At 44.1% G+C, this 25,948-nt stretch overlaps 1 protein-coding gene across 4 annotated transcripts in view; it reads right to left on the bottom strand.

The window, feature by feature from the left end:
* Nucleotides 1–25,948, bottom strand: part of ap2a1 (adaptor related protein complex 2 subunit alpha 1) — a 104,006-nt gene that overhangs the window by 30,512 nt on the left and 47,546 nt on the right. For all 4 annotated transcript variants that reach the window (XM_073034072.1, XM_073034073.1, XM_073034074.1 and 1 more), the window contains exons 7-14: nucleotides 25,513–25,621; nucleotides 23,601–23,751; nucleotides 22,283–22,451; nucleotides 17,440–17,577; nucleotides 14,772–14,954; nucleotides 13,308–13,405; nucleotides 5,802–6,033; nucleotides 1,632–1,799 (exon numbers count right to left, since the gene is read on the bottom strand). In XM_073034072.1, coding sequence (XP_072890173.1) covers nucleotides 1,632–1,799; nucleotides 5,802–6,033; nucleotides 13,308–13,405; nucleotides 14,772–14,954; nucleotides 17,440–17,577; nucleotides 22,283–22,451; nucleotides 23,601–23,751; nucleotides 25,513–25,621 — 1,248 coding nt within the window. The remainder of the gene's footprint in view (nucleotides 1–1,631; nucleotides 1,800–5,801; nucleotides 6,034–13,307; nucleotides 13,406–14,771; nucleotides 14,955–17,439; nucleotides 17,578–22,282; nucleotides 22,452–23,600; nucleotides 23,752–25,512; nucleotides 25,622–25,948) is intronic.

Below are 25,948 nucleotides of genomic sequence, written 5' to 3'. Positions count from 1 at the left end.
TGCTGTGTGTGACGGTTGGTACTGTGTTTTGCACCTTGGCCCCAGTGTTTTGCATTTGGCCGTATTCATGTATGATCGAATGACAAGTAAACCGGAATTGAATGTAGCACAGAATACTCAACCACGCTGCCCAGCAGTCCACCAGTTTAACCCTAGTCTAATCACAGGACAATTTACAATACCCAGTATGTCTTTGGATTGTGGGAGGGAACTGGAGCATCTGGAGGAAACCCACTTGCTTATGGGAAGAACGTACAAACTTCCTTACAGAGGACACCAGAATTAAACTCCAATGTTCCAAGCCATAATACTGTCGCACTAACTACTATGCTACCGTGCTGCCCAATTATGTTTCAAGAAGGTTAAAGGCCAGTTATCTCCAGCACCAGATTCCTGTGGTAAGGTGAAGTAATTCATGGACTCTCATACCAGAAACCAGCTGGTGTTCCCATTGATTCCGACATTCATTGCGTTGGAACAGCAATGCAAAGGACATATTTCAGTTTGGTCTCCTCTTGGTTTCTGAGTTTCCCCAAGTTTGTTTTTCTGCACCAATTTACATCTTCCCTTCTGGAAGCAGATGGAAGAGGCAGCTTCCAGCCTGTAATTAGCTATCTCTGACAGTGCAGCATTTTCTCTATTCAGCACTGAACAACTGCTTGAATTTTGTGCCCAAGTCCCTGAAATGCAACTACAGCCTTCCGAATTGGAGGAAAGTGGTGCAACGTATAGTAAACGTATGACACATGGTCAGAATTATATACACTCCGCGGCCACTTTATTGTGTACACCTGCACAAATATCTAATCAGCCAATCATGTGGCAGCAACTCCATGTGTAAAAGCTGCAGACTCGGTCAGTTGTTGTCCAGACCAAGCATCAGAATGGGGAAGAAATGTTATGTAAGTGACTTTGACTGCGGAACGATTGTTGCTGTCTGATGGGGTGGTTTGAGTATCTCAGAAACTGCTGATCTCACGGGATTTTCACGCTCAGTCACTAAAGCTTACAGAGAATGATATTTAAAAAATCCAGTGAGCAGCAATTCTGTGGGCGGAAACACCTCGTTAATGAACGGGGTCAGAGGAGAATGGCCAAACTGGTTCAAGCCGACAGGAAGGTGACAGTAGTTCAGATAACGATGCATTACAACAGTGGCGTGCAGAAGAGCATCTCTAAATGCACAGCACACTGAATTTTGAAGTAGGGGCCACAGCAGAAGACCACGAACATACACACTGGGTGGTGCAGTAGTGTGGTGGTTAGCATCATGTTTTACAGCGCCAGCGATCAGGAGACCAGTGTTCAATCCCGACACTACCTGTAAAGAGTTTGTATGTTCTCTCCGCGATCGCAAGGGCTTCCTCTGGTTGTTCCGGTTTCCTCCCACATTCCAAAAGGTACGTATTGGGGTTAGTAAATTGTGGGCACACTATGTTGGCACGGGAAGCATGGCAACACTTGCAGGCTGCCCCCAGCACACCCTCGGAATGGGTTGGCCATTAATGCAAACAACACATTTCATTGTATGTTTCAATGCGCGTGTGACAAATAAAGCTGATCTTTATCTTTATATGGTTCTTAACAGATCAAAGAGTGGAATATAGGCATTCTGCCAAAGTCACACTCACCACTGTGCTGGCGTTCACAACAGGTTCGACACCACCGTTCACCTCCGTTTGTTCCTTCTTCCCTTCTTCCAAGTCAGTCATGGTGCCTGGTCCCTTCTTCTTCTTCAGCTTGGCAAGGATGGAGGATTCCCGCTCAGGGAATGGAGGCATTTCTTCCAGGACGGTGGCCTATACGGTGGGGCGGGGGGGGGGGGGGAGGGGGAAAGCAGAGATGAGGAGAGCAAAAATGAGACAGCCCAAACAGAAACACACAGAAGTGGAGGGAAAAAGGGTGTGTGTGTGTGTGTGTGTGCGTGTATATATAACATGACATTGAGAGTGATGATAAACCCAATTCTGATATGGGTCTCTGTTGTGGACAGAAAGTGGGAAGTGGGCAGGGAGAGGGGAATCATGGATGGGACAAGGGGAAGGGTGAGAGAAAGGAGCGGGAAGCACCAGAGAGACATTCTGTAATGACCCAATAAACCACAATTGTTTGGAATCAAATTACTTTTCCTGGATGTGTCTGCATCTGCGCCACCAAACCTCTCCCCCCCCCCACCTCTGGCACTCCTCCTCTGCCACCTGTCCCACACCCCTCTATACTCGTCTTTCCCCAACATCCTTTGCTCCCGGCAGATTTACAAACTTACACTCAGCTCCACTGACCAATACAGTGCTTTGCAAAGGTCTTAGGCACCCTATATGTACTGTAAGCTTACACTAAGAGTCAGTCTTGGGCAATTCTAGTTTGTGTGCCTCATCTACAAAACTTTCAACTATGTAGGAAATAAATAGATGATGGAAGGGAAAGAACAGCGAGGGCTACTAATTAGTAAATAGGGATGTGGTTTGTGCTAACGTGGTAACTGGGAACTGCAGACAAAGTTTCTAGGTGGAGACTTGGAATGCAGTAGTGATGATGTCCAAGGTTCAGGAGTTACACTGATTATGTAATAGAGTGCACCCAATGTTTTAACAGAAAATTGGATTTACTGTTAGACCTGTGGACAATCATTTTACTCTGTAATCAGGACTTAGTCCATTACTTATTAAAGTCTTCCTGTAGCCACCATTCCATTATCAAAAGATAATTGTACCAGTAATCTCGTCAACTGAATGTAAAAGCTCTATTGGTGATGTATTTCTTATATAAAAATGTAGATGGGTGGGTTAGCAAGTTGCAAATGATATCAAGAGTGGTGGAGTTGTGGATAGTGTAGGAGACTGGCAAAGAATTCAGCACGATAGGACAGTTGCAGATGTGGGCAAAGAAATGGCAGGTGTAGTTCAACTCAGATAAATGCAAGGTGTTGCACCCTGGGAGGGCAAATGCAAGGAGACAGTACACTGTTAAGGTCTTGCCCTTAAGTGTTGCTGAGCAGAGAGATCTTGGGGTCCAAGTTCATAGCTCCATGAAAGTAGCTACACAGGTAAAGGGGGTGGTTAAGGCAGCTTATGGAATGTTTGCTTCTATTAGTCGAGTCATTGAGTTCAAGAATCAAGAGATTTTGTTGCAACTATATAGAACTCTGGTTATGCCATATCTGGAGTATTGCATACAGTTCTGGTCGCCCCTCTATAGGAAAGATGCTTTGGACAGGGTACAGAAGAGGTTTACCAGGATGCTGCCTGGTTCAGAGGGCCTGTGCTATCATGAGAGGCTGGACAAACTTGAGTTGTTTTCTTTGGAGTGATGGAGGATGGAGGTGGGGGGGGGGGGGGGGGCACGGAAATCCGAAAGAGGTTTATAAGATTATGAGAGGCATAGATAGAGTAGACAGGGAGTATCTGTTTCCCAGGGTAGAGATGTCTAATACCAAAGGGAATGCATTGAAGGTGAGAGGGGTAACTTTTTTTTAAAACTCAGAGTGGTGGATGCCTGTTATGGTGGTAGAGGCAAATACATTAGAGGCTTTTAAGACACATTTATATAGGCACATGGATGTGAGAAAGATGGAGGGATATGGACATTGTGTAGGCAGGAGGGATTAGTTTTCAGGAGTTTTTGATTTACTTTTTAGCTGGTTTGGCATTACACTGTGGATCGAAGGGCCTGGTCCTGTCCTGTCCTGTCCCATGTTCTATGTTCTAACCTTCAGGGATATGCATCTTGAATAAAAGAAATTGCAGTCAATACTCAGTGTTAGCCTGCACATTATTGAGATGTAAGACGAAGAATATTTCCCTCCTCGGGTGAAAGACCAAAGTGTCCAGACTGAAAGAGGTCTGTGGGTTTGAGCATAAAAACTGTCTCAAAGAGTCTGCTCCAGCACAGAGCCGATTCCTTCTGTGCTGTAATATACTCAAAGTTACATTAAGGTTGTTTTAGAAAACCCAAATAGGAAAGGGGGAAGTCGATATTTTCTCAGCTTGCACTATAATTGACGCCTCTCACAGGAAGTGGGCCAGGCCATTCGGCTCTTTACATTCCAATGTCATGGCTGATCTACAACCCAGCTTCGTGTAACAGCCTTTTCATTCGCTTCTGCTTACGGTATCATTTTGAAGTTGTTTCCAAAATCTCACCCGACGGTTATAACCGCAAACAGCCAATAATGCCAGGCTTAGCTGTGGACAAGTCGAATGCCATATTTAAAATTCTCATCTGCAAAGGGAGCAAGCACTTCCAACGATGTGCCACTTCTCAAGTACAGGTCATTCAGCTATAAAATGGTAGTTAAGTCCCTAAGAAACCTCCTGTTATAGAAAGCCACATTATGGCAGAGCAGGCTGCAGTTGCCTACACAGCACAGATTTAAACAGGTTTTCCTGATCCCGGAGAGCTATGTTGGCTGGAGACAGGGCTTTATGCTTTGATTCTACCCAGGGTCACCCATGCCAAACAGGTCAAAGGGCACTGATATGTTGAAGGAAGCCCTGAACAGCACCAGAAATGGAGGATCTTCCTGCTGCCCTAAATGACCAGTGGCATAATGGGGAGTAAGTAATCAGCACCGTGTCGTCTTAGTACCGTACCTTATTCATATTGAATTGAATTGACTTTATCTCTTACATCCTTAAATACATGAGTAAAAATCTTTACATCTGTCTGAATGTGCAAATTAGTCATCTGTAATAAATAGTTCGTACAGTAAGTATGCAACAGAACAGTCAATATAGCTTAAAAATACAATTGTTGTCAGCGTGAATTAATCAGTCTGATGGCTTGGTGGAAGAAGCTGTCCCGGAGCCTGTTGGTCCTGGCTTTTACGCTGCGGTACCGCTTCCCGGATGGTAGCAGCTGGAACAGTTTGTGGTTGGAGTGGCGCAGGCCCCCAATAATCCTGGGTACTGTCTGGTTTAGAAAGCATGTAGGCTGAGTGAGCTGGGGCTTTCCTCTTTGGAGAGGAGGAGGAGGAGAGGAGACTTAATACAGGTGTACAAAAAGCATAGATCAAGTGGACAGCCAGATAATTTTTCCCAGGGTGGAAATAGTCAATGCAAGGAGACATAGCTATCAAGGGGATGCAAGAAAAGTATGGGGAGGACTTCAGAGGCAGCTCTTTATATAAAAAAACCACATTGGAATGTGTTCTCAGGGATTGTGTAGAGACAGAAACATTAGGGACATTTAAGAGGCTCTTAGATAAGATGAAAGAAAAGTGGAGGGTTACATAGGAGGGAAGGGCCAGATTGATCTTGTAGTAGTAGGTTAACGAGTCAGAACAACATTGTGGGCTGAAGGGTCTGCACTGTACGGTTGTACATTTTATCTTCTAATCCGTCAATTGCATTATAGGCATCCGTTAGTCTCTTGAGACCATTTGCGCCTTGGAAAGTTTCCAGGGCTCAGGCCTGGGTTGTATGGGAGACCGGCAGCTGCCCAAGCTGCAAGCCTTCCCCTCTCCATGCCACCGATGTTGTCCAAGGGAAGGGCACTAGGACCCAAGCAGCTTGGCACCGGTGTCATCACAGAGCAATGTGTTGTTAAGTGTCTTGCTCAAGGACACAACACGCTGCCTCAGCTGAGGCTCGAACCAGTGACCTTCAGATCACTAGACCGATGCCTTATCCACTAGGCCACGCGCCAACACATTATAACCAATTTACATTAACATAAGTTCTTGCAGAACTACCTGCTGTAGTGCATTCTTTAGAACATATGCAAATTCTACTCCATTACACAGACCCTGTATGCAGCAACAGGAAACAGGAAAGAAATGAGGGCTCTGGTGTTTTACATACCAGAACATCCGTGCTGGCAATAGAGCTGAGCTTCAGGTACTCCACAGCCCGCTGCTGCAGCTCCACGTCAGAGTTCCGGAGCTGGCTGTCGCTGCGCAGTACGTCCTGGATGGTGGCCTTGGTCTCAGGGAAGAGGTTGACAAACTTGATGTACGAGGAGAGCAGAAGGGCACGAGTCGGCACGCTGCACAAGTGGAACTTGGAATGAAGCAAGTTGAACTGAACCAAGGGGCTGAAAGATTGGGAAAGAAAGGGGAGAGAATACATTAAAAACGTTACAATAATCATACACAGCAACTTAAACATCGATTGCTTGAACGTCTGGTAACTGCCCCCCTTCTCCACCATTCCCCATTACTCACATCTGCCCATTACCTCCCTCCCTTTCCTCCATGGCCTTCTGTCCTCTCCTATCAGATTCCCCCTTCTCTAGCCCTTTATCTCTTTCACCATTCAACTTCCCAGCTCTTTACCTCACCCCTACCTCAGTATCACCTATCCTCCCCTCCCCCCACCTTCTCATCTGACTCCTCTTTTTTCCAGACCCGATGAACTGTCTCAACCCAAAATCCTAACTGTTTCCTCTTTTCATAAATGCTGCCTGGCCTGCTGAGATCCTCCAGCATTTTGTGTGTGTCACAGTGACGAGTCAGGAAAGGACTTGCTGGTGAACTACACATCTCTGACACCTTGAGCATCTTCACCCTTGGCAAGGCTTTAACCAAGAGCACCTGCCTCCCAGATTGTAGACCACCAGTCTCAAAACTCCTCCACCATTCAGAATTGGAAATAAAGTGCTGTCCCTTTGTGGTCACCGGGGTAAAGTCCTGGAATTCCCTAGCCAAAAGGGACTGAGGTTGCTCAAGGTGACAGAATCTTGCCACCTTCAAGGAGCCAACTTGTGAAAGTGCCAGATAGGGTGATATGGTGGCACAGTAGTCCGTGTAACGATATTACAGCGCCAGTGACCCAGGTTCAATTCCGCCACAGTCTGTAAGGAGTTTGCACATTCTCCCCGTGACCACGTGGGTTTCCTCGGGTGTTCTAGTCTCCTCCCACTGTCCAAAGATGTACGGCTCTGAGCCTCTACTCACTGGAATCGAGGAAAATGAGGGGTGACTCACTGAAACCTATCAAATGTTGAAAGGCCTCAATAAAGTGCATGTGGAGAGGGGGTTTCCTACGGTGGGCGAGTCTAAGACCAGAGGACACAGCTTCAGAATACAGAGGCATCCTTTTAGAATGGAGATGAGGATGAATTTCTTTAGATACATAAGTGTGAAAGAGAGGCTAGACAGGATATTGGACCATTGGAAAATGATGCTGGAGAGGTAGTAATGGGGAACAACGAAATGGTGGATGAACTGAATAAGTATTTTGCATCAGTCTTCACTGTGGAAGACGCTAACAGTATGGTGGAAGTTCCAGGTGTCAGGGGGCGTGTGAAGTGTGTGAAGTTACCATCACTGGAGAGAAGGTTCTTGGGAAACTGAAAGGTCTGAAGGTAGACAAGTCACCAGGAACTGGTGGCATACACCCCAGTTCTGAAAGAGGTGGCTGAAGAGATCGTGGAGGCATTAGTAATGATCTTTCAATAATCACTAGATTCTGGAATGGTTCCAGAAGACTGGAAAATTGCAAATGTCACTCCATTCTTCCAGAAGGGAGAAAGCCAGAAGAAAGGAAACTATAGGCCGGATAGTCTGACCTCTGTGGTTGGAATAATGTTGGAGTTGATTAGTAAGGATGGAGTCCCACGGTACTCAGAGGCACATGATAAAATAGGCCGTAGTCAGCGCTGTTTCCTCAAGGGAAAGTTTTGCCTGACAGATCTGTTAGACTTCTTTGAAGCAGTAACAAGCAGGATAGACAAAGGAGAATAGGTTGATATGTGCAATCAGATTTTCAGAAGTGCCACACGAGACTGCTTAACAAGCTATGAGACCATGATGTTATAGGAAAGGGTTAAGCATGAATAAAGCAGTGGCTGAGCGGCAGGAGGCAAAGAGTGGGAATAGAGGGAGCCTTTTCTGGTTGGTGGCTGCTGCTGCTGACTAGTGGTGTTCCACAGGGGTCTGCACTGCGACAGCTTCTTTTTAATGTTATATGCCAATGATTTGGATGATGGAATTGATGACTTTGTTGCAAAGTTTGTAGATGAAATGAAGATAGGTGGAGAGGCAAGTAGTTTTGAGGAAGTAGAGAGGCTACAGAAGGACTCAGATTAGGAGAATGGGCAAAGAAGTGGCAGATGTCGGGAAGTGTATGGTCATGCACTTTGGCAGAAGAAATGAAAGGGTTGACTATTTTCTAGATGGAGAGAAAACGCAAGAACTGAGATGTAAAGGGACTTGGGAATCCTTGTGCAGGATTTCCTAAAAGTTAATTTGCAGGTTGAGTCAGTGGTGAGGAAGGCAAGTTCAATGTTAGCATTCATTTCAAGAGGACTAGAATATAAAAGCAAGGCTGTAATGTTGAAACTTTATAAAACACTGATGAGGCCTCACTTGAGAATATTGTGAGCAGGTTTGGGCCCCTTATCTTGGAAAGGATGTGCTAAAACTGGAGGGTTCAAGGGAGGTTCACAAAAATGATTTCAGGATTGAATGGCTTGTCATATGTCATATTCACTAGAATTCAGAAGAATGGAGGGGTGATCTCGTTGAAATCTGCCAAATTAGGCAAGGCCTCGATAGAGTGAATGTGGACAGGATGTTTCCTACGGTGGGAGAGTTTAAGACCAGAGGACACAGCCTCAAGAGGGGAGTCTTTTTAGAATGGAGATGAGGGGGAATTTCTTTAGCTGGAGGGTGGTGAGTCTGTGGAATTCTATGCCATAGGCAACTTGTGGATGACCAAGCCATTGGGTATACTTAAGGCAGAGGTTGATAGATTCTTGATTTGCCAGGGCATGACGGGATACAGAGGCGGGAGATTGGGGCAGAGGGGTAAAATAGATCAGCCATGATGAAATGGCGTTGGGACAAATGACCTAATTCTGCTCCAATATCTTATGGCATTATAGATTGGTAGGTTAATCGATCACATGGGTGTAACTGGGTAGTGCAGGCTCTTTGGTTTGGAGGGGCCTGTTACTGTTCTGTATCTCTAAAATAAAAAAAATAAGCTGCAACTGCCATAAGCACAAAATGATGTCAGATTGGTACAGCAAAGAAATGAGTTCTTCAGCCCAGCCGAACTTTATGTCTACCTAGAGAATTGGAATTTGCTATTATTGTCAGATGTACTGAGATACAGTGAAAAGCTTGTCTTGCTTACTGTTCATACAAATCAGATCATTACACAGTGCGCTGAAGTAGAACAAGGTAAAACAATAACAATGCAGACACAAGAGTCTACAGGTACTGAAATCTGCAGCAACACACAAAATAGCGTGAGGAACCCAGCAGATCAGGCAGCACCTGTGCAAGGAAATGGACTGATGAAGGGTCTCGTCCCTAAATGTCAACTGTCTATTTCCCTTTGTCGATACTGCCAAGTTCCTCTAGCATTTTGGAGAATTTTCCCAATCTTCACAAGTCTTATTTCAAAGGGCATGTGATTGTGCATTTCACAAGTAAATGTGCAAGGCAGTTGGAGTGGCAGTAATCTGAGGACTCAGTCAGGGGTAGTGATAGAGAAGCCATCGCCAGGAAGTATTAAAGAGCCACTGCACACATTATTCCCACAGGATGCATTTGCCAGGGGTGAGGTCAGCTCTAGCATGGTCACTCGCCTCCTCAGCATCCAGAACATCTTCAAGGAGTGATGCCTCAATAAACGTGGCAACCATCATTAAAGACGCTCATCAGCCAGGCCATATCCTCCTCTTCTCATTGCTACCATCGGGAGAATGTGCAGAAGCCTGAAGGCAGACACTCACAAGTCAGGAATAGCTTCTTCCCTTCCGCAATCAGATTTCTGAATGGACATTGAATCTGTGAACACTGCCTCACCACTAACCTCCCCCCCCCCCCCCCCAACTTTTTGCAGTACTTATTTAACTTCACTTTTTAATATATATTTACTGTAATTCAGTTTTTATTATGAATTGCATTGTACTGTTGCCAAAAAACAACAAATTTCACAAAATTAAATCGTTCACGATCAAAGAAGGGTTCCGCTTGGCACTCAGGACAACGGGAACTGGCAGTACAGCATCAACATAATAACACTGGACCAGAACTTTCTGTTCATCAGACCATAAGACATGGCAGCAATGAGGCCATTTGGCCCATCAAGTGTGCTCCACATTCTATCATGACTGATTTATTACCCATCTCAGCCCCATTCTCCTGCCTTCTCCCTGTAACATTTGACACCCTGACTAACCAAGAACCTCTCAACCTCCGCTTTAAATATACCCAGTGATTTGGCCTCCACAGCCAAGTTCACCTACGATCTCTTTCTGTTTCATAGGTGAACTGGGTGAGGACAAAACACCACCAATTTCTCTCTAGGTGCTGTGTAAAGCAACACAATATTATCACAATCTTTAATTAGCCACTCCTCCAAGAGGACCACAACCTTGTCATTGGGTTTGGAGGCTTGTGTGTCTCAATGACCCAGAGAGCTATGTTGGCTGGAGTCAGGGCTTTATGCTTTGGCTCTTGGTAGGGTCACCCATGCCAAATAGGTCAAAGGGGAGAGGCCAGACTAAGAGTGGTCCACCGGTCCTCCGAGTTCAGGAGTTCAGCTCAGGGCCAACAACTCTGACAGGCAAAACAAATTGTTACGGAAACAACAATGAACAACTTCTACATTGGAATGTGACAGAATTCCTGAGTCTCCACCCAGGACATGCATGACTGACAGCAGTAAAAACCAAGAGGAAGCTACCGGCACAATGAAGAAATCAGAATCAGGTTTAATATCACGGGCACACTCGTGAAATCTGTCGTCTCTGTGACAGCAGTATGTTGCAATACACAAGAGAAAAACTGAATTATCTTATATATATTATATTTAATATAATTACAGTAAATTTATATTAAATAGTTAAATTAAAAAGTAGTGCAAAATAGAAATAAAAAAGTAGTGAGGTAGTGTTCATGGGTTCAATGTCAGAGGGGAAGAAGCTGTTCCTGAATCGTTGAGTGTGTGCCTGTAGAAATGAGAAGAGGGCATGTCCTGGGTGATGGGGGTCCTTTATGATGGACACCGCCTTTTTGAGGCATCGCTTCTTGAAGATGACCAGGATACTATAGACATGCCCATTATGCCCATGATGGAGCTGACCAAGTTTACAACTCTCTGCAGCTTATTTTGATCCTGTGAAATAGCCCAGCCCTCCCCTCCATACCAGATGGCGATGCAGCCAGTTAGAATGCTCTCCATGGTACACCTGTAGAAGCCCCGAACCAGAGATGGAGAATCTTTACTTCTGTGCTAAATGCCACCGGCATAATGGGCAGCAAGTTAGTTAGCCAATGTAATCTGAAATAGGGAAAAATCTAAACAACTTGCACGTCAGCCATTATACTCCTTGTGTGGCTATCTCTGGCAATAGGAAAAAAATCAAATGTTCTGTGATGTTGTGGCAATAGGCTTCCCACATAAAAACAAAAACAATGATGTGGGGAAACAAACTATAGATGAGTCACCATCACTAGAGAAATACTGCAGCATGTACCCTTGTTCACAATAAGGAGAACGAGATGCAAAATTATTGACTGTCAAATTGGCAACCAGAGTGGACAATCTAGTTATGGGACGCAGATCATGACTTGGATTTGGAAGCAAAACACCGCAGATGCTGCAAGTCCGAAATAAAAACAAAAACTCACGACAGAAACTCGAGAGAAGTAAGAGTACTTAAGATAACTTGAAGGGTAGTATTAACACCCCCAAGACATGTACAACAGCTGTGGCTCAGATTTACAAATCATTATTTTCATTTCAGAAAGCCATGTCAACTATCAAAGACCATGGTATTTTTTGTTAACTTTTATCCTTAACCGATGTATTCTAACATTTTTCTGGAAGCAACTGATCTAGAGCACCCATTTTCTCTCCCTCCTTTAGATGCTGCCTTCCATTCTATTGGGAGCACTACAGAACCTGGAGGCTTCATTAGCCAGGAGTGGGAAGGGTACAAAATTCAAGAGCCATGAAGTAATGTTGCAGCTTTACAAAACGCTGGTTAGACCACACTTGGAATATTGTGTTCAGTTCTGGTCGCCCCATTATAGGAAGGATGTGGAAGCTTTAGAGAGGGTGCAGAGAAGATTTACCAGGATGCTGCCTGGATTAGAGAGCGTGTCTCATGAGGATAAGTTGAACGAGCTGGGGCTTTTCACTAAGGAGTGGAGGAGGATGAGAGGTGGACTTGATAGAGGTGTATGAGATAATTAAGATGTATTGATCACATGGATAGCCAGATACATTTTCCAAGAGCAGATATGGCTAATAAAAGGGGGCATCATTTTAAGATGGTTTGAGGAAAGTACAAGGGGATGTCAGAGATGTTCTTTACACAAAATATGGTGGTATTTTATTATTTTTTTTATTGAGATACAGCATGGAACAGGCCTTTCCAGCCCTTTGAACTGCACTGCCTAGCAATCCCCCAATTTAATCCTAGCCCAATCAAGGGACAATTTACACTGACCAATGAACCTACGGTACTTCTTTGGAATGTGGGAGGAAACCAGAGGATCCAAAGGAAACTCCACAGGGAGGATGTACTGACTTGTCAGAGATGTCAGAATTGAAATCTAAACTCTTGAGGCCCCGAGCTGCAATAGCATCGCGCTAACCGCTACACCATCGCGTGTGGGAGAGATTATACCTTTTGTGCAAATCCAACTCAAGATGCTAAAAGGAAATCTGTCTTTTTCAATAAACACATCTAGTTTAAAACGTAGTGGATACCATGGTATTACAGAAAGGGTAAAATTACAACTCAATTTGTACATAGTCCGAAAGGAAGGCATGAGATGGTACAGGTGCTCTTAGAGCCGGGGATGAAGTAAGGGGATATTATTCTTTCAAATCTGTCACATTTTGTGTAGAATAAGACATACAACTCACCAGTAATGAGCAAGGTTTCTGGCGCAGATACAGAGCTTGGGTCACAGAACTCAGTGAAGGAAACAATCAGCTTTTGACAGGACATTCACAACACTCTAATGATTACTTTATGCTAAGTCACAGTGCTGCAGAGAAACAAGCCCTGGCTAACTTCAAAACTGTGCTAATAACCACACTCTCAGTAGGATATGCTCATCTTAATACAAGTGACTGGCCAACTCTTTTAAACACAAGAGATTCTGCAGATGCTGGAAATCCAGAGCAACACACTTGCAAAATGCTGGAAGAACTCAGCAGGTGAGGCAGCATCCTGGAGTGGAATAAACTGTTGACATCTATTATCAGGATATAATGGACGGTCTTGGCTTGAAATACTGACATTTATTCCTCTCCATAGATGCTGCCTGACCTGCTGAGCTCCTCTGGCACTTTGTGTGTGTTACTCTGGCCATCTGCTTTACCTGGTTTGCTCACCTGGATCGTGGATCACCAGCAATCAGATTTCCAAATTCTCCTAAAATATATCCACCGACTTTCACCATGTTCTCATGACAGGCTGGGGCCTGGAGTGCCTTAAGAACAAAATGCAAAGTAGATTAATGTAGAGAGAATAGGAGGAGGCAGTTTCCAAAACACTCCTTTCCACTTTTACAAAATTTGGGACAGCACAATGGTGCAATTGCAGAGCTAATGCCTCAACTTCTGCAGTCTGGGTTCAATTCTGAGATACCAGTGCTGTCACTGTGGAGTTTGCATGATGCCCTCCCCAAAATGGATGCCCTCAGATTTCTGTGGGTATCCTTCCCAAATGTAGGCACTCCCAAATTTCCATAGCTGCTCTTCCCAAATGTGGGTACTCCCAGATTTATCCATCCAACGCCACAATTCCTTGGATGCCATGGGGTTTTAGATTTTCTGACCAGTCTGCCATGAAGGATTATGCGATTCTTAGTAAACGTATTTTTAATTATTTACTTAGAGATAGAGTGTGGAATGGGCCCTTCAACTACGCAGTTGATGATGTTTGTCTCTGGGAGTGCTTGTGTTTATAATAGGACCTTTGTTCACATACCTCAGTCCTGATTGGCACTGAGGCTGTCACTTTGACTGGTGATGAAACGTCTGCAAGCTCAGCCTATACCACAACATCAAATGCCTCAACCAGAGCTACCAATACTCACTACCATCCCAAACCTCTATATTCAGTACTATATGTACCATAACACAAGCAATCAAATAATTGTGAAAAAGTTTTAATATTAAAAATTATTTATGCAGCAAAAAGGGAAAACGTTAACTAATTCATTAACATAACACTTTTCAAGCCACTTTACATATTGTCCTGTAGAAGGATGTTATAACATTTAGACAGAGTGCAGACTTCAGAAGTTGAAGTTTGTCATCTGACTGTACACATATATAATCAAAAACAAAGTTCCTCCGGACCACGGTGCACACACAAAACGCATATCACATGCACCATAAAAGACACTTCCTGAGTAGGAGTGGACACTTCCTATGTAGAACCAGATCATTTTAGTCAAGTGTGACTGACTAGGCTGCAGCTGTTTGCTTTTAAAAGTTAATTATAATTAAAATTAGGAGGGGCCTAGTTAGATTTCCCTTCATGGTGAGATCAATAATTAGAGACAGATTTAAAGTAGTTAGTTGAACCTAATAGATGAGAGTTGAGGACTATTTTCCCACCTGCATCTGGAATACAGTGACTGAGAGAGTGTGAAGGCAGAAGCCCTTCTCATACATCTAGATGGACAGCCAAAGTGCCAAAACTTAAAAGCGAAGGACAAGGAATGAGGAGGAAGAGATGGTCCAAATTCATAAATATGACATGTATGATGTGACAAATGGTTTATTTTGGTGTTATTAACAATTGAAAGAGTTGTTGATTTCTTTCAGACTTTCAGGACAGACACTTACCTCAAACACAGTCTTTGCGGCATAGCCTTGGACGTCGTCACGGTTAATAACAATCTGAATAACCCGGTACCACACCTCCTCGCTGACATAGTCCCCTGCAATGCGGATGAGGTTCAGGATGGTGTCGACGTACCACGTGTAATCCACGGCGTACTTTTCCGCTAGGATTGCCACCTTCAACACCTGATACAAACAGAGCAAGTGGTCATTTTCTCAAACTCCGAGCACACGAAGCACGGCCATCATCACTGTGGTTCATTCCAAGACCAAGCAAGTCAATAGTTCAGTGCCTCTGCTATTCAATGCAGAGACTGCATTGTTCTAGCAATGTGGTTGCACCAGATGCACTGCCACCACTTGCCAGCACTGTCCAGTCCCAATACCAATCCTTCATTTTGCCCAGGTGCTTTCTTGCCTCCTTCCCTTATACCAGCTAGTTGGCTCTTTCTCAGGTAAATCTTTATTAGGTAAACATGTTTAACTGATAACTTGGCTTTGTGATCAAGTTTGTGCATGACATAAAGATAATGTTGAAAAGTTTAAGGGAAACACGAGGGGAAACTTCTTCACTCAGAGGGTTGTGAGAGTCTGGAATGAGCTGCCAGCACAAGTGGCACACGCGAGCTCGATTTCAACATTTAAGAGTAGGCTAGGTAGGTACATGGATGGTAGGGGTATGGAGGAGGGCTATGGTTCCAGTGCAGGTTGATGGGAGTAGGCAGTTAAATTGGTTCGGTACAGACCAGATGGGCCAAAGGGCCTGTTTCTGCACTGTACTTTTCTAGAATTATGACTCCAAGTGGAGCATGCAGAAGGACATCGAAAGATGTGGCACGGAATTAGTTAGCACAACACTTTACAATACAGGCAACCTGGGTTCAATTCCCACCGTTGCCGTCTCCCCACGACTGCGTGTGTGTTTCCTCCGGGTGCTCTAGTTTCCTACCACAGCCCAAAAACGTACTGGTTGATAGGTTAATTAACCATTGTAAATTGTCCTGAGACTGGCATTAAATCAGGGATTGCTCAGCAGTGCAGCTTGATGGGCCAGAAGGGCCTACTCCACACAGTATATCAACAAACAAGCAAATAAATAACTGGAGGAGAGTGGGGAAATAAGCTGCAGATGGAATACTATGTAGGGAAGTGCGTGGTCATACACTTTGGTAGAAGGAATAAAGACGTTGACCATTTTCTAAATGGGGAGCAAATTCAGAAATCAGAGGTGCAGTGTAAAGGGACTTAAGAGTATCATGCAGGATTCCCTAAAGGTGAACCTGGCAGTTGAGTAGGTGTTGAGGAAGGCAAATGCACGTTAGCATTCATTTTGAGAGAAATGGAATACCAAAGCAAGGATGTAATGCTGAGTCTTTATAAGGATTTGTAAGATTGCACTTGCAGTCCTGTGAGCAGTTTTGGGCCCCTATCTCAGAAGGAATGTGCTGGCATTGGAGAGGGTCCAGAGGTGCTTCATGAGAATGATCACAGGAATGAAAGGGTTAACATACGAGTAGCATTTGATGACTCTGGGCCTGTGTTTAGAAGAATGAGGGGTTGAGAGATCTCACTGAAACCTACTGAATACTGAGAGGCCTAAATAGTGTGGATGTGGCAAGGATGTTTTCTGTAGTGGGAGAGTCTAGGACCAGAGGGCACAGCCTTAGAATACTAGATGTCTATTTGGAACAGAGATGAGGAGGAATTTCTTAAGGTAGAGGGTGATGAATCTGTGGAATTCATTGCCACAGACAACTGTGGAAGCTAAGTCGTTGGGTGTATTTAAAGTGAAGGTTGATATGTTCTTGAATAGTAAGAACATCGAAGGTTACAGGTAGAAGGCAGGGGTTGAGACTGATAATAAATCGGCCATAATGGCTTAACCTTGCTCCTAGCACTTCTTATCGTCCAATTATAGGAAACTTCTGCAGCCTATACAAGCAATGCAACAGAAAGTTTAAAAAAAAAGTGGAAACCCACTCTTTCAAATCTCCAAACAGCTGCAGGACAGGGAAAATAGTGGAGGTCAAGTCAGAAAATACCCCTCAATAAGGTCCCAAAGTCAGCACACATGAAGGATGCAAAGGAGTAAAAGGCCATTTATGTGAAGAATTTGGTGAGGTAAAGTAGGGGGAAGAACAATCCCTCTTTGCAAAGCTAAACAGTATTCATTCTAACCACAACTTGCAGAGGATGGTGGGAGAGTCTAGGACCAAAAGGCACAGCCTCAGTGTAGAGGAGCGTCTTTTTAGGACAGATGAGGAGGAATTTCTTTAGCCAGAGAGTGGTGAAACTGTGGAATTTGTTACCACATGCGGCTGTGGAGGCCAAGTCATTACGTATATTTAAGGCAGAGGTTGATAGGTTCTTGATTGGTCAGGGCATGAAGGGATATGGGGGGAAGGCAGGAGATTGGGCTTGAGAGGGAAAATGAATCAGCCATGATGAAATGGTGATAGGCCAAATGGCCTAATTCTGCTCCTATATCTTATGGTCTTATTCAATGAAAAGAGTTTCACAGAAGTATATTAACGCACAAAGTTAATCCAAAAGAAACAGTTCACCTTCCCTACTCCCATTACACCAATGAGGGGACAGGACAGAAGAGAGCTTCTACGTGCTAGTTATTGACGTAGATGACTTTTGAAAGAGACAAGACAGCAAAACTCACAATTTCTTCTCGAATGGAATAGTCAGCTGTCTCCAGGTAGCTTAACATTTCAGCCACAATCTGTGGTGCGTTTGTTCGGTCGCACATGGCATACAGAAGGTCCGCAGCTCGCTGGCGCACACTCACATCCCGCTCAGTCTATTCAATATAATAAACAAAAACTTAATGAACAAGCAATTGCATTGCAATATACCTCTATGGTGCTTGGTTCTCTGTAATATCATTGAATAGAATTATTGCATCTAGAAAGTGCAAAGATAGAAAATTATTGTGGCATCTACTGAACCTGTCCTCCAAGAGGACCACATCCTTGTTGTGGTTTGGAGGCTTGTGTGCCTCAAAGACCCAAACAGCTATATTGGTTGGAGTCTGGGCTTTGACCTTCACCCTTTGACCTGTTTGGCATGGATGACCCTATCAAAAGCCGGAGGCCAGACTAGAGTAGTCCACTGATCCTCCAGGTTCAGGGTTTCAGTTCAGGGCTAACAAACCTGACTGGTAAAACAAGATTGTTATGGAAACAGCAATGAAGAATCATTCTACATCTGAATTTAATGGTATTGCAAAGTTTCTGCAGGGGATTTGCGTGACTGCTAGAAGTGAAAACCAAAAGGAAGCTACTGACATGATGAACACCGCATCGTGCTGCCTTAAATGCCAGCAGCACGATGGGCAGTAAATATATTGAATTTGTACTTGGAGAGAATTTATTCAAACCTCTGCACATGATCATTGGTACTAAGGGAAGAGAGATCGCACCTGTCCTTTTTCAGGCAGATTGTCAATACCTTGCCTAAAATCACAATGCTTCACTTTTATGAACTTAGAGCCACGTGAGACACCACAGCCAAGTGCAATATTACTTCAGTAGGGTAACACAGTAGCCTCGCGGTTAGCAAAATGCTTCACAACACCTGCTGTGAGATCAGGGCTCTATGCTTGTCACTGTCTGTAAGGAGCTTATATGTTTTCCCTGTGACTGTGTGGGCTTTCTTCCACATTCCAAAGATGTGCAATTAGGATTAGCGAGTTGTGACATATTAAATTGGCACAGGAAACTTGGCATTGCTTGCAGGCTGCCATGCGCTATTCCTGCTGATTTCATTTGGCACAAATGACGCATTTCTGAAACTGTACGTTTTGATATACATGTGACAAATAAAGCCAATCTCTTTCATCTTTGACCAGACAGCTTATTCACATACCCTAAAAATGAATTGAGAATGGAAATTAGAAGGTGATGCCAGGGCCAACCTTTCTTTGTGACGTCACAGTCAATTCCATCCTCCAACTACACAGGATCAGACAGTCACAACCTTGTATGAATCCAAGTTTTGGGGGTTACGTCACTATCCAGACACAGAATGACAAACACCCAGGCTTGCATTCCAGTGCTGAGTGTTCACTGTCATAAGTGCCATCGTTCAGATGGGATATTAAACAGGGATCCTGTCTGCTCTTCCAGTAAGTGAAGCATAAGCCCATATTCTAACAACTTTCTACAGGAGCATCACCGGGAGTGGCCTGTCTGGCTGCATCACTGTGTGGTACAAAGCTGCAAGGACCACAGGACCCAGAGGATAGTAGCAACTGCGGAGCAGATCACTGGGGTCTCTCTCTCCACTACTTGTGACATTTACCAGGAACATTGCAGACAAACGGCCCGAAGCATCGTAGCGGATTCCTACCACCCAAACCCAGTCTCTTTCAACCAGTACCGTCAAGGACGAGGTACAGGACTATCAGGATTAGGACTGCGACTGCCAGCTTCTTCCCTCAGGCTGTGTCACTAGGACAGCAAGCTGTTTACCTGTGCTCACAATTACATGCATTTTGAAGTGTATTTTATTAACTTATGTAATATTTTGCTTTATGTACTAATTTATCTATTAAATTAGCACAAGTAGTGCAAAAATAAAAAAAGTAGTGAGGTGGTGTTCATGGGTTCAATGTCCATTCAGAAATTGGACGGCAAAGGGGAAGAAGATGTTCCTGAGTCATCAAGTGTATGCCTTCAGGCTTCTGTACCTCCTTCCTGATGATGAGAGTCCTTAACGATAGATGCCGTCTTTTTGAGGTATTGCTCCTTGAAGCTGTTCTGGATACTATGGAGGTGAGTGCCCAAGCTGGAGCTGACTAATGCTCACAACTTTCTGCAGCTTCTTTTGATCCTGTGCAGTAGCACCACACCGCCCCTCCCCCCATACCAGAAGGCGATGCAGCCAGTTATGTGTTTTGTGGTTGCACCGTGGTCTAGAGGAACACCGTTTCGTTTGGTTGTATATATGCACAGTCCAAAGACAATAAATTTGACCTGGAACTTGACAATTTTAAACAAGGGCTGCAAAGTTATTAATGCAAAGATATTTGGCATTCATCACATTGCTATTTGTGGGAACCAGCAAAGTACTAATTTATTGCCACATTTACTTTGACAGAATAGCAACTGTACTTCATAAAGCATGCCAATGGCAGCAAAGCATTGTGAAACACCTAACGGGAACTTCAAAAGGTTTTACAGTGGTGCTAGAAAGTTTGTTAACCCTGTAGAATTTTCTCTATTTTCTCTATTTCTCTAATTTTCTCTATTTCTGCATAAAAATTACTTAAAATGTGATCAGATCTTCATGCAAGTCCTAAAGCTAGATGAAGAGAACCCAATTAAATAAATAACACAGAAATAGAGAAAATTCTATAGGGTTTACACACTTTCTAGCACCACTGTATTTGAATACATGCCTTAAGCCTATAAATCCAATTTGATGGTCATTTGGCACAGAATGACCATCCCATGCGTCCATTCCTTAATGGTCTGTGCTAATGACCATTAGCAGCCTTGGGATAATGACTCCAGTAGGGTCTTGGGCAACAGTGAAAAATCAGCGCCAGTCGTTTTTGAGGTTGAAAAATGCTAGCCAGCACGGAGAGGGAGGAATCACATTGTCAAGTTCACCAATGACAAGACAGTGGCGGGGCTCATCACCAACAACGATAAGGCAGCCTACAGAGAGGAAGTGGAAAAGCTCGAGGCCTGTGCCAGCCAACTAGACTCTTCCTTATTGTCAATAAGACTAAGGAGATGGTTACCGACTCCAGGAGAACTTGTACCACTCATACTCTTCCTTACGTCTGTGACACAGCAGCGGAAACTGGAAGCAGTTTCAGACACCTGGGAGTGCACATATCACACGGCTTCTCATGGTCCCAGAACACATCCTACAGAGTTAAGAAAGCACGCCAACACTTCCACTTTCTGAGTAGACACGAGAGAGAGAGAAAGAGAGCGAGAGAGAGAGAGCGAGCGAGAGAGCATGTGTGTGTATACATACATATATATATACACACACACACACACACTCATGCACTCATGTCATTCTACAGAAACACACGAGAGAGTATCCTACCTAGCTGCATCACTGCTCGGTATGGAAAGTGCACTGCAGCAGACGGGAAGGCTCTACAATGGATGGTGAAATCTGCCAAAAGCATTACCTGCACCAGCCTAACCATCAAGAACATATCTACAGAAAGGTGCCGGAAAAAGGCCAGAAACATCATGAAGGATCCCACACACCCTGCTCATGGCCTCTTCCCTGGTGGGAGTGGGACAACAGTCCGCATAGCATCCATGCCAGGATCGCCAGACTCAAAAACAGTTACTTTCCCCAAGCAGCAAGACTGATCAACATATCCATCCACTAACTCCACCACTACTTTATAACTTCCTGTCAGTCACCTGTTACAAATGTGCCACGGCTCTGAGGGGCCAAAGGGTGCGGGGTAGCCCCCTCCTTTGTGAGAATCGCAAGATCACTATTAAGTCAGTTCAGGGGACACAGGAAATGAGAGAAAGACATGCAGAATCCACAAAAGGGTTGGAATGTGTCCTGGCCTCCGAAAGGCGGACCCATTGATACCGGCTATTGTCTCTTGGAGACGGACTTGTGTATTGCATCCTGGACGATGCATCGAAGCCCCCCCCCCCCCCCCCCCCCCAGGCAATGAACCGAGGGGGAGGTTGGTGGAGGGATTGCATCATCCCAACCTGATCGACATCTGCGACCCTGTGAGTCAGGATAAAAAGAAGGTCTGGGGGAACAGCCCCTCAGACGCACCAGAAGAAACGCTAGCGATCCCGTAATAGCGAAAGCCGGTGGAAGGCCACGTGCGTCCGCTTCCATTTGCCCGGAATCGGTGGCCTTTACCACGGAAGAACGGTTTTTAGCTAACAACGGGGAAATCAACTCCCAACGACTCTCGAAGGATTGACATCATAAAAGGAATGGGCAAGTTTTAACCCGTCTCTCTCCAACCAAAGGCTGCAGCCTACAGCTTGACTGAACTAAAGTGACTTTTATATTTCCATCGGACAATACATTATCCCCTAGACAATGATAGAGCTATTTCTTATTGATTATTATTATTATACCCGCGCTTTTAGATTTAGTATTGACGACGTATATTATCTGTGTGTTTGCATTGATATTATTTTTTGTGTATTTCTATCAATAAATACTGTTAAAAATAGTACCATCAGACTTCAACTGACCTCTCTATCTTTGCTGGTAAGTGACCCATTTACGGGGTACGTAACACACCTTATGTACAGACACTCCTGTGCCTAGCATCACTTTATAGATATACAACCTATAAGCTATCTTATGTACTTATATTTATTGCCTATGTTTTATTATTGTGTTTCTTCATCTTTTATCTCTTTCTCGTGCCACAACGGATCCATAGTTACGTTTCGTTCTCCTTATACTTGTGTACAGGAAATGACTAAACAATCTTAAAGTTTAAAAAAAACTTTGGTTCCTTCAAAACAAAAAATGCAGCTTACCTTCAGTGCGTTGATGACCGTTTCAATGTGGGTTTTGACAGCCTCGTGGGAGAATTCAGATCCTGCCAGCAGACACATGCTTTCCAGGGCTAGGTACCGGAGGTTAGTCTCGCGGTGTTGCAGGAATTGGCCAAGCTGGTTACACGCACGTACCAACAGGTTAGGTTCGCTGCCAGGAAATTTTAAAAAGCTATTAAATGATTAAATTCTCAAAACAAGCCACTATTTCCTCCTTCTAACAGAAGCAGTCAGCAGATTGCATAAACACAGCAGTGAAAATAAAGAAGGTACCTTGGCCTTTTAGCTGATCACAGGATCCACAAAATAATTCCATATCTATTTCAGAAAAAAGCATGTGCAGAAGCTGGAAGTGTTGAGCAATAAACACAAAATGCTGGAGGAACTCAACAAGACAGGCAACATCTATGAAGGGGAATAAACAGTCAATGTTTTGGGCCGAAACATTGCTTTTCTTCCCCTCCATAGATGTTGCCTGACTTGCTGAGTTCCTCCAGCTTTTTGAGTGTATCAATTTCTCTATCAGTTTCTCATTCTTTTCCCTCAGTGCTCCATTTTCACACAGCTGAAATCAGTAGTCTCATTAGTACAAGTTGCAGTGCACACATTGTTTTATTTACTTATTGAGATGCAGTGTGGAGTAGACTCCTCTGGCCTTTGGAGCCACACTGCCCTGCGACACCCCTATTAACTCCAGGCTTATCACGGGACAATTTACAATGACTTACCAACCGGTATGTCTTTGGATTGTGGGAGGAAACCGGAACACCCACAGGAAACCCATGTAGTCATGGGGAGAACGTACAAGCTCCTTACAGGCAGCAGAGGGAATTGAACCTGGGTCACTTGAGCTCTCCACCATGGTACTGTGCTGCCCTACCATTATCCCACATTTTGGTTTTCCATTTGCAGACCATAAGACATAGGGGCAGCATAAGGCCATTCAGCCCATTGAGTCTGCTGCACCATTCCTTCATGGCTGATTTATTATCACTAGCAACTCTATTCTCCTGTCTTCTCTCCGTAACCTTTGATGCCATTACTAATCAAGAACCTATCAGATTGGTATAAATCCATCTGGGAGATGAGATCCAACCTTTCGTTCCATGCTCACCTCCAGGTTACAGTTCAGGATGTCATTCGCTTTCACTCAATTGGCCACATTCCAGTTGAGCCAATGTACGTGCATTAGTGGACAATGAGCATGGAAAAAAAAAGAAATCAAAACTATCTGGCAATCAATGACCAAGCTACACCAATTCTATCACAATAAATCATTTATAAGCAGCATATCACATACCTGTCATAATGTATAATAAGGCTGATTGCTTCAAAAAGAATTGCATTCTTAGCATTGGAGTGTTGTACCTTCTTGGATTTAGGTGGCTCTTGAGCTTTGTTCAGAATAGTCTCCATACATTCGATCAGGCGGCCTTTCACAGCAGTGTCCTCTGCAAGAGAATGAAATAGGAGTGTAGCAAACCAATCAAATCACACCGACTGATCAATTTAACAAGTCTTGATACAGCAAGGAGCAAACAATCTGACCTAGGTTTGTGCTACTTGGTTCACTAGCCACTAAATATCAGACCTAACATCTTGATGGAGATGTATGGGTAGTGACAGAGCTGGTAGCCAGAGACCATTTCTCCCCCTCAGAGTAGAAATTGCTAGACCAAGTGGGGCATGACTTTATGTAATAAACACGTAATGCTGGAGGAACTCAGTAGTCCAGGCAGCATCTATGGAAAAGAGTAAACAGCCAACATTTTGGGCCAAGACCCTCCTTGAGTCCTGATGAAAGGTCTTGGCCCGAAACACTGACTGTATACTCTTTTCCATAGACACTGCCAGGCCTGCTGGGTTCCGCCAGCATTTGTGTATATTACTTTAATGTAGGGGAGATGTCAAAAGGGATTTAAAAAAAAAATTACACAGACAGTAGGTGCATGGAACAAGCTGCCAGGGCTGGTGGCAGATGCATCAAGGACAATTCGATGGGCACATGGATGAAAGAAAAATGGAGGGCTACGTGGGGAGAGAAGGGTTGGATCAGTCTTGGAGTCAGTTAAAGGGTCGGCACAACACTGTGGGCCAAAGGGCCTGTACTGCGCTGTTCTATGTCCCTTTAAACCTATTTCAGGATCTGTACATCAGCAATTAACGCTCATTCCTAATGGCTCTTGAACAGAGTGCGTTCTAAGCCACTTCAACAACCACTTTGGTAAGCCAGATTTCCTCTCCTGAAGAATATTTATGAATCCAATGGGTTTGATCCTTTAATATTTTAGCAGCTTTGTGGGTCATCATTACCACCAGTATTTTAAATATATTAATTCCAAATAATTAACCTACTTTTAATTTTGAGGATTATAGGATGTGATTTGAACCTGTGGTTCTAGATTGCACAGAGTTCAAAGAAAACTTATTATCAAGGTACTTAGATAAAAATGCAATAGAATCGATGAAAAATTACACACATAGACAAATGACCACTGTGCAAAATTCTGCAAATACAACCCCCCCCCCAAATAATAAATAAATAATATTGAGAATACGAATTGTCGAGTCCTTGAAAGTCCATAGGTTGTGGAATCAGTTCAGTGTTGAGGTGAGTGATGTTATCCACATTGGTTTAGGAGCCTGATGGTGGAGGGTTAATAACTGTTCCTGAACTTGGTGGTGCGGGGCCTGAGGCTCCTGTACCTCCCTGCCTGATGGCAGCAGTGAGAAGAGAGCATGGTCTGGGTGGTGGGAGTCCATGATGATGGGTGCTGCTGTCTTGTGCAGTGCTCCACGTAGATGTGCTCAATGGTGGGGGAGGGCTTTGCCTGAAATGGACTGTGATGAGATTATAGCCTTCAGATAAATAGTCTGGTGATTTAACCACTGATGTATCCTTATCTATATTTTTAGAAACTTGCATTTGTGTAACATTTATCTTTGGTTGACAATTTCAGGATCATACTGTTAATACTGCAATTTGTTTTATTAATACTTCTTTATTCCGTTGGTGGTACGTCCATTAAATATCCCATTGCAGCGACGCACAGGAGCGGCAAACCGTTCCGTCATTGCACGATCATCTTCTGTTTCACTATTATATCTGTGTATGAACTGATTCACTGGCGACACTGCAGGTAATTTGGTGAAGACAGATGTTTCCGATCACAACGGTGCAGGACAGTCATTAGGTAATGCAAGAGCCTTACCAGGTGGAGGATAGCACTGCAGGAGCCGCAGCAGCTTGACGGAAAGCCAGGGTGCTGGAACAAAGTAATACGTGTAATCCTGCAGGTCTGTGGAGGCTGAGGACACAATCTGAAAATGTCAAGGAAAAAGCACTGTACAAACTATCTCATTAAACGTGAATCAAACCTCTTCTGAATCGTGCTCAGGAACATAAAGCATCAGAGTTAGGTTTATTATTGAGTTATAGAGAATCACAGGACAGAAACATACCCTTCAGTCCATCTAGTCTGTGGCAGACTGTTATACTGCCTAGTTTCAATGATCAGACCATGGACCATAGACCTCCATGCCTTGTCAATCCATGTAGTTAGTCACGCTTTTCTTAAACATTGCAACTGAACCCACATCCACCACTTGCGCTGGCAGCTTCTTCCATACTTGCACCATTCTGAGCAA

Source organism: Hemitrygon akajei, chromosome 31 (assembly GCF_048418815.1).
Source record: "Hemitrygon akajei chromosome 31, sHemAka1.3, whole genome shotgun sequence".
Taxonomy (NCBI): Eukaryota; Metazoa; Chordata; class Chondrichthyes; order Myliobatiformes; family Dasyatidae; genus Hemitrygon; species Hemitrygon akajei.
This window is presented reverse-complemented; position numbering and strand designations above follow the sequence as displayed.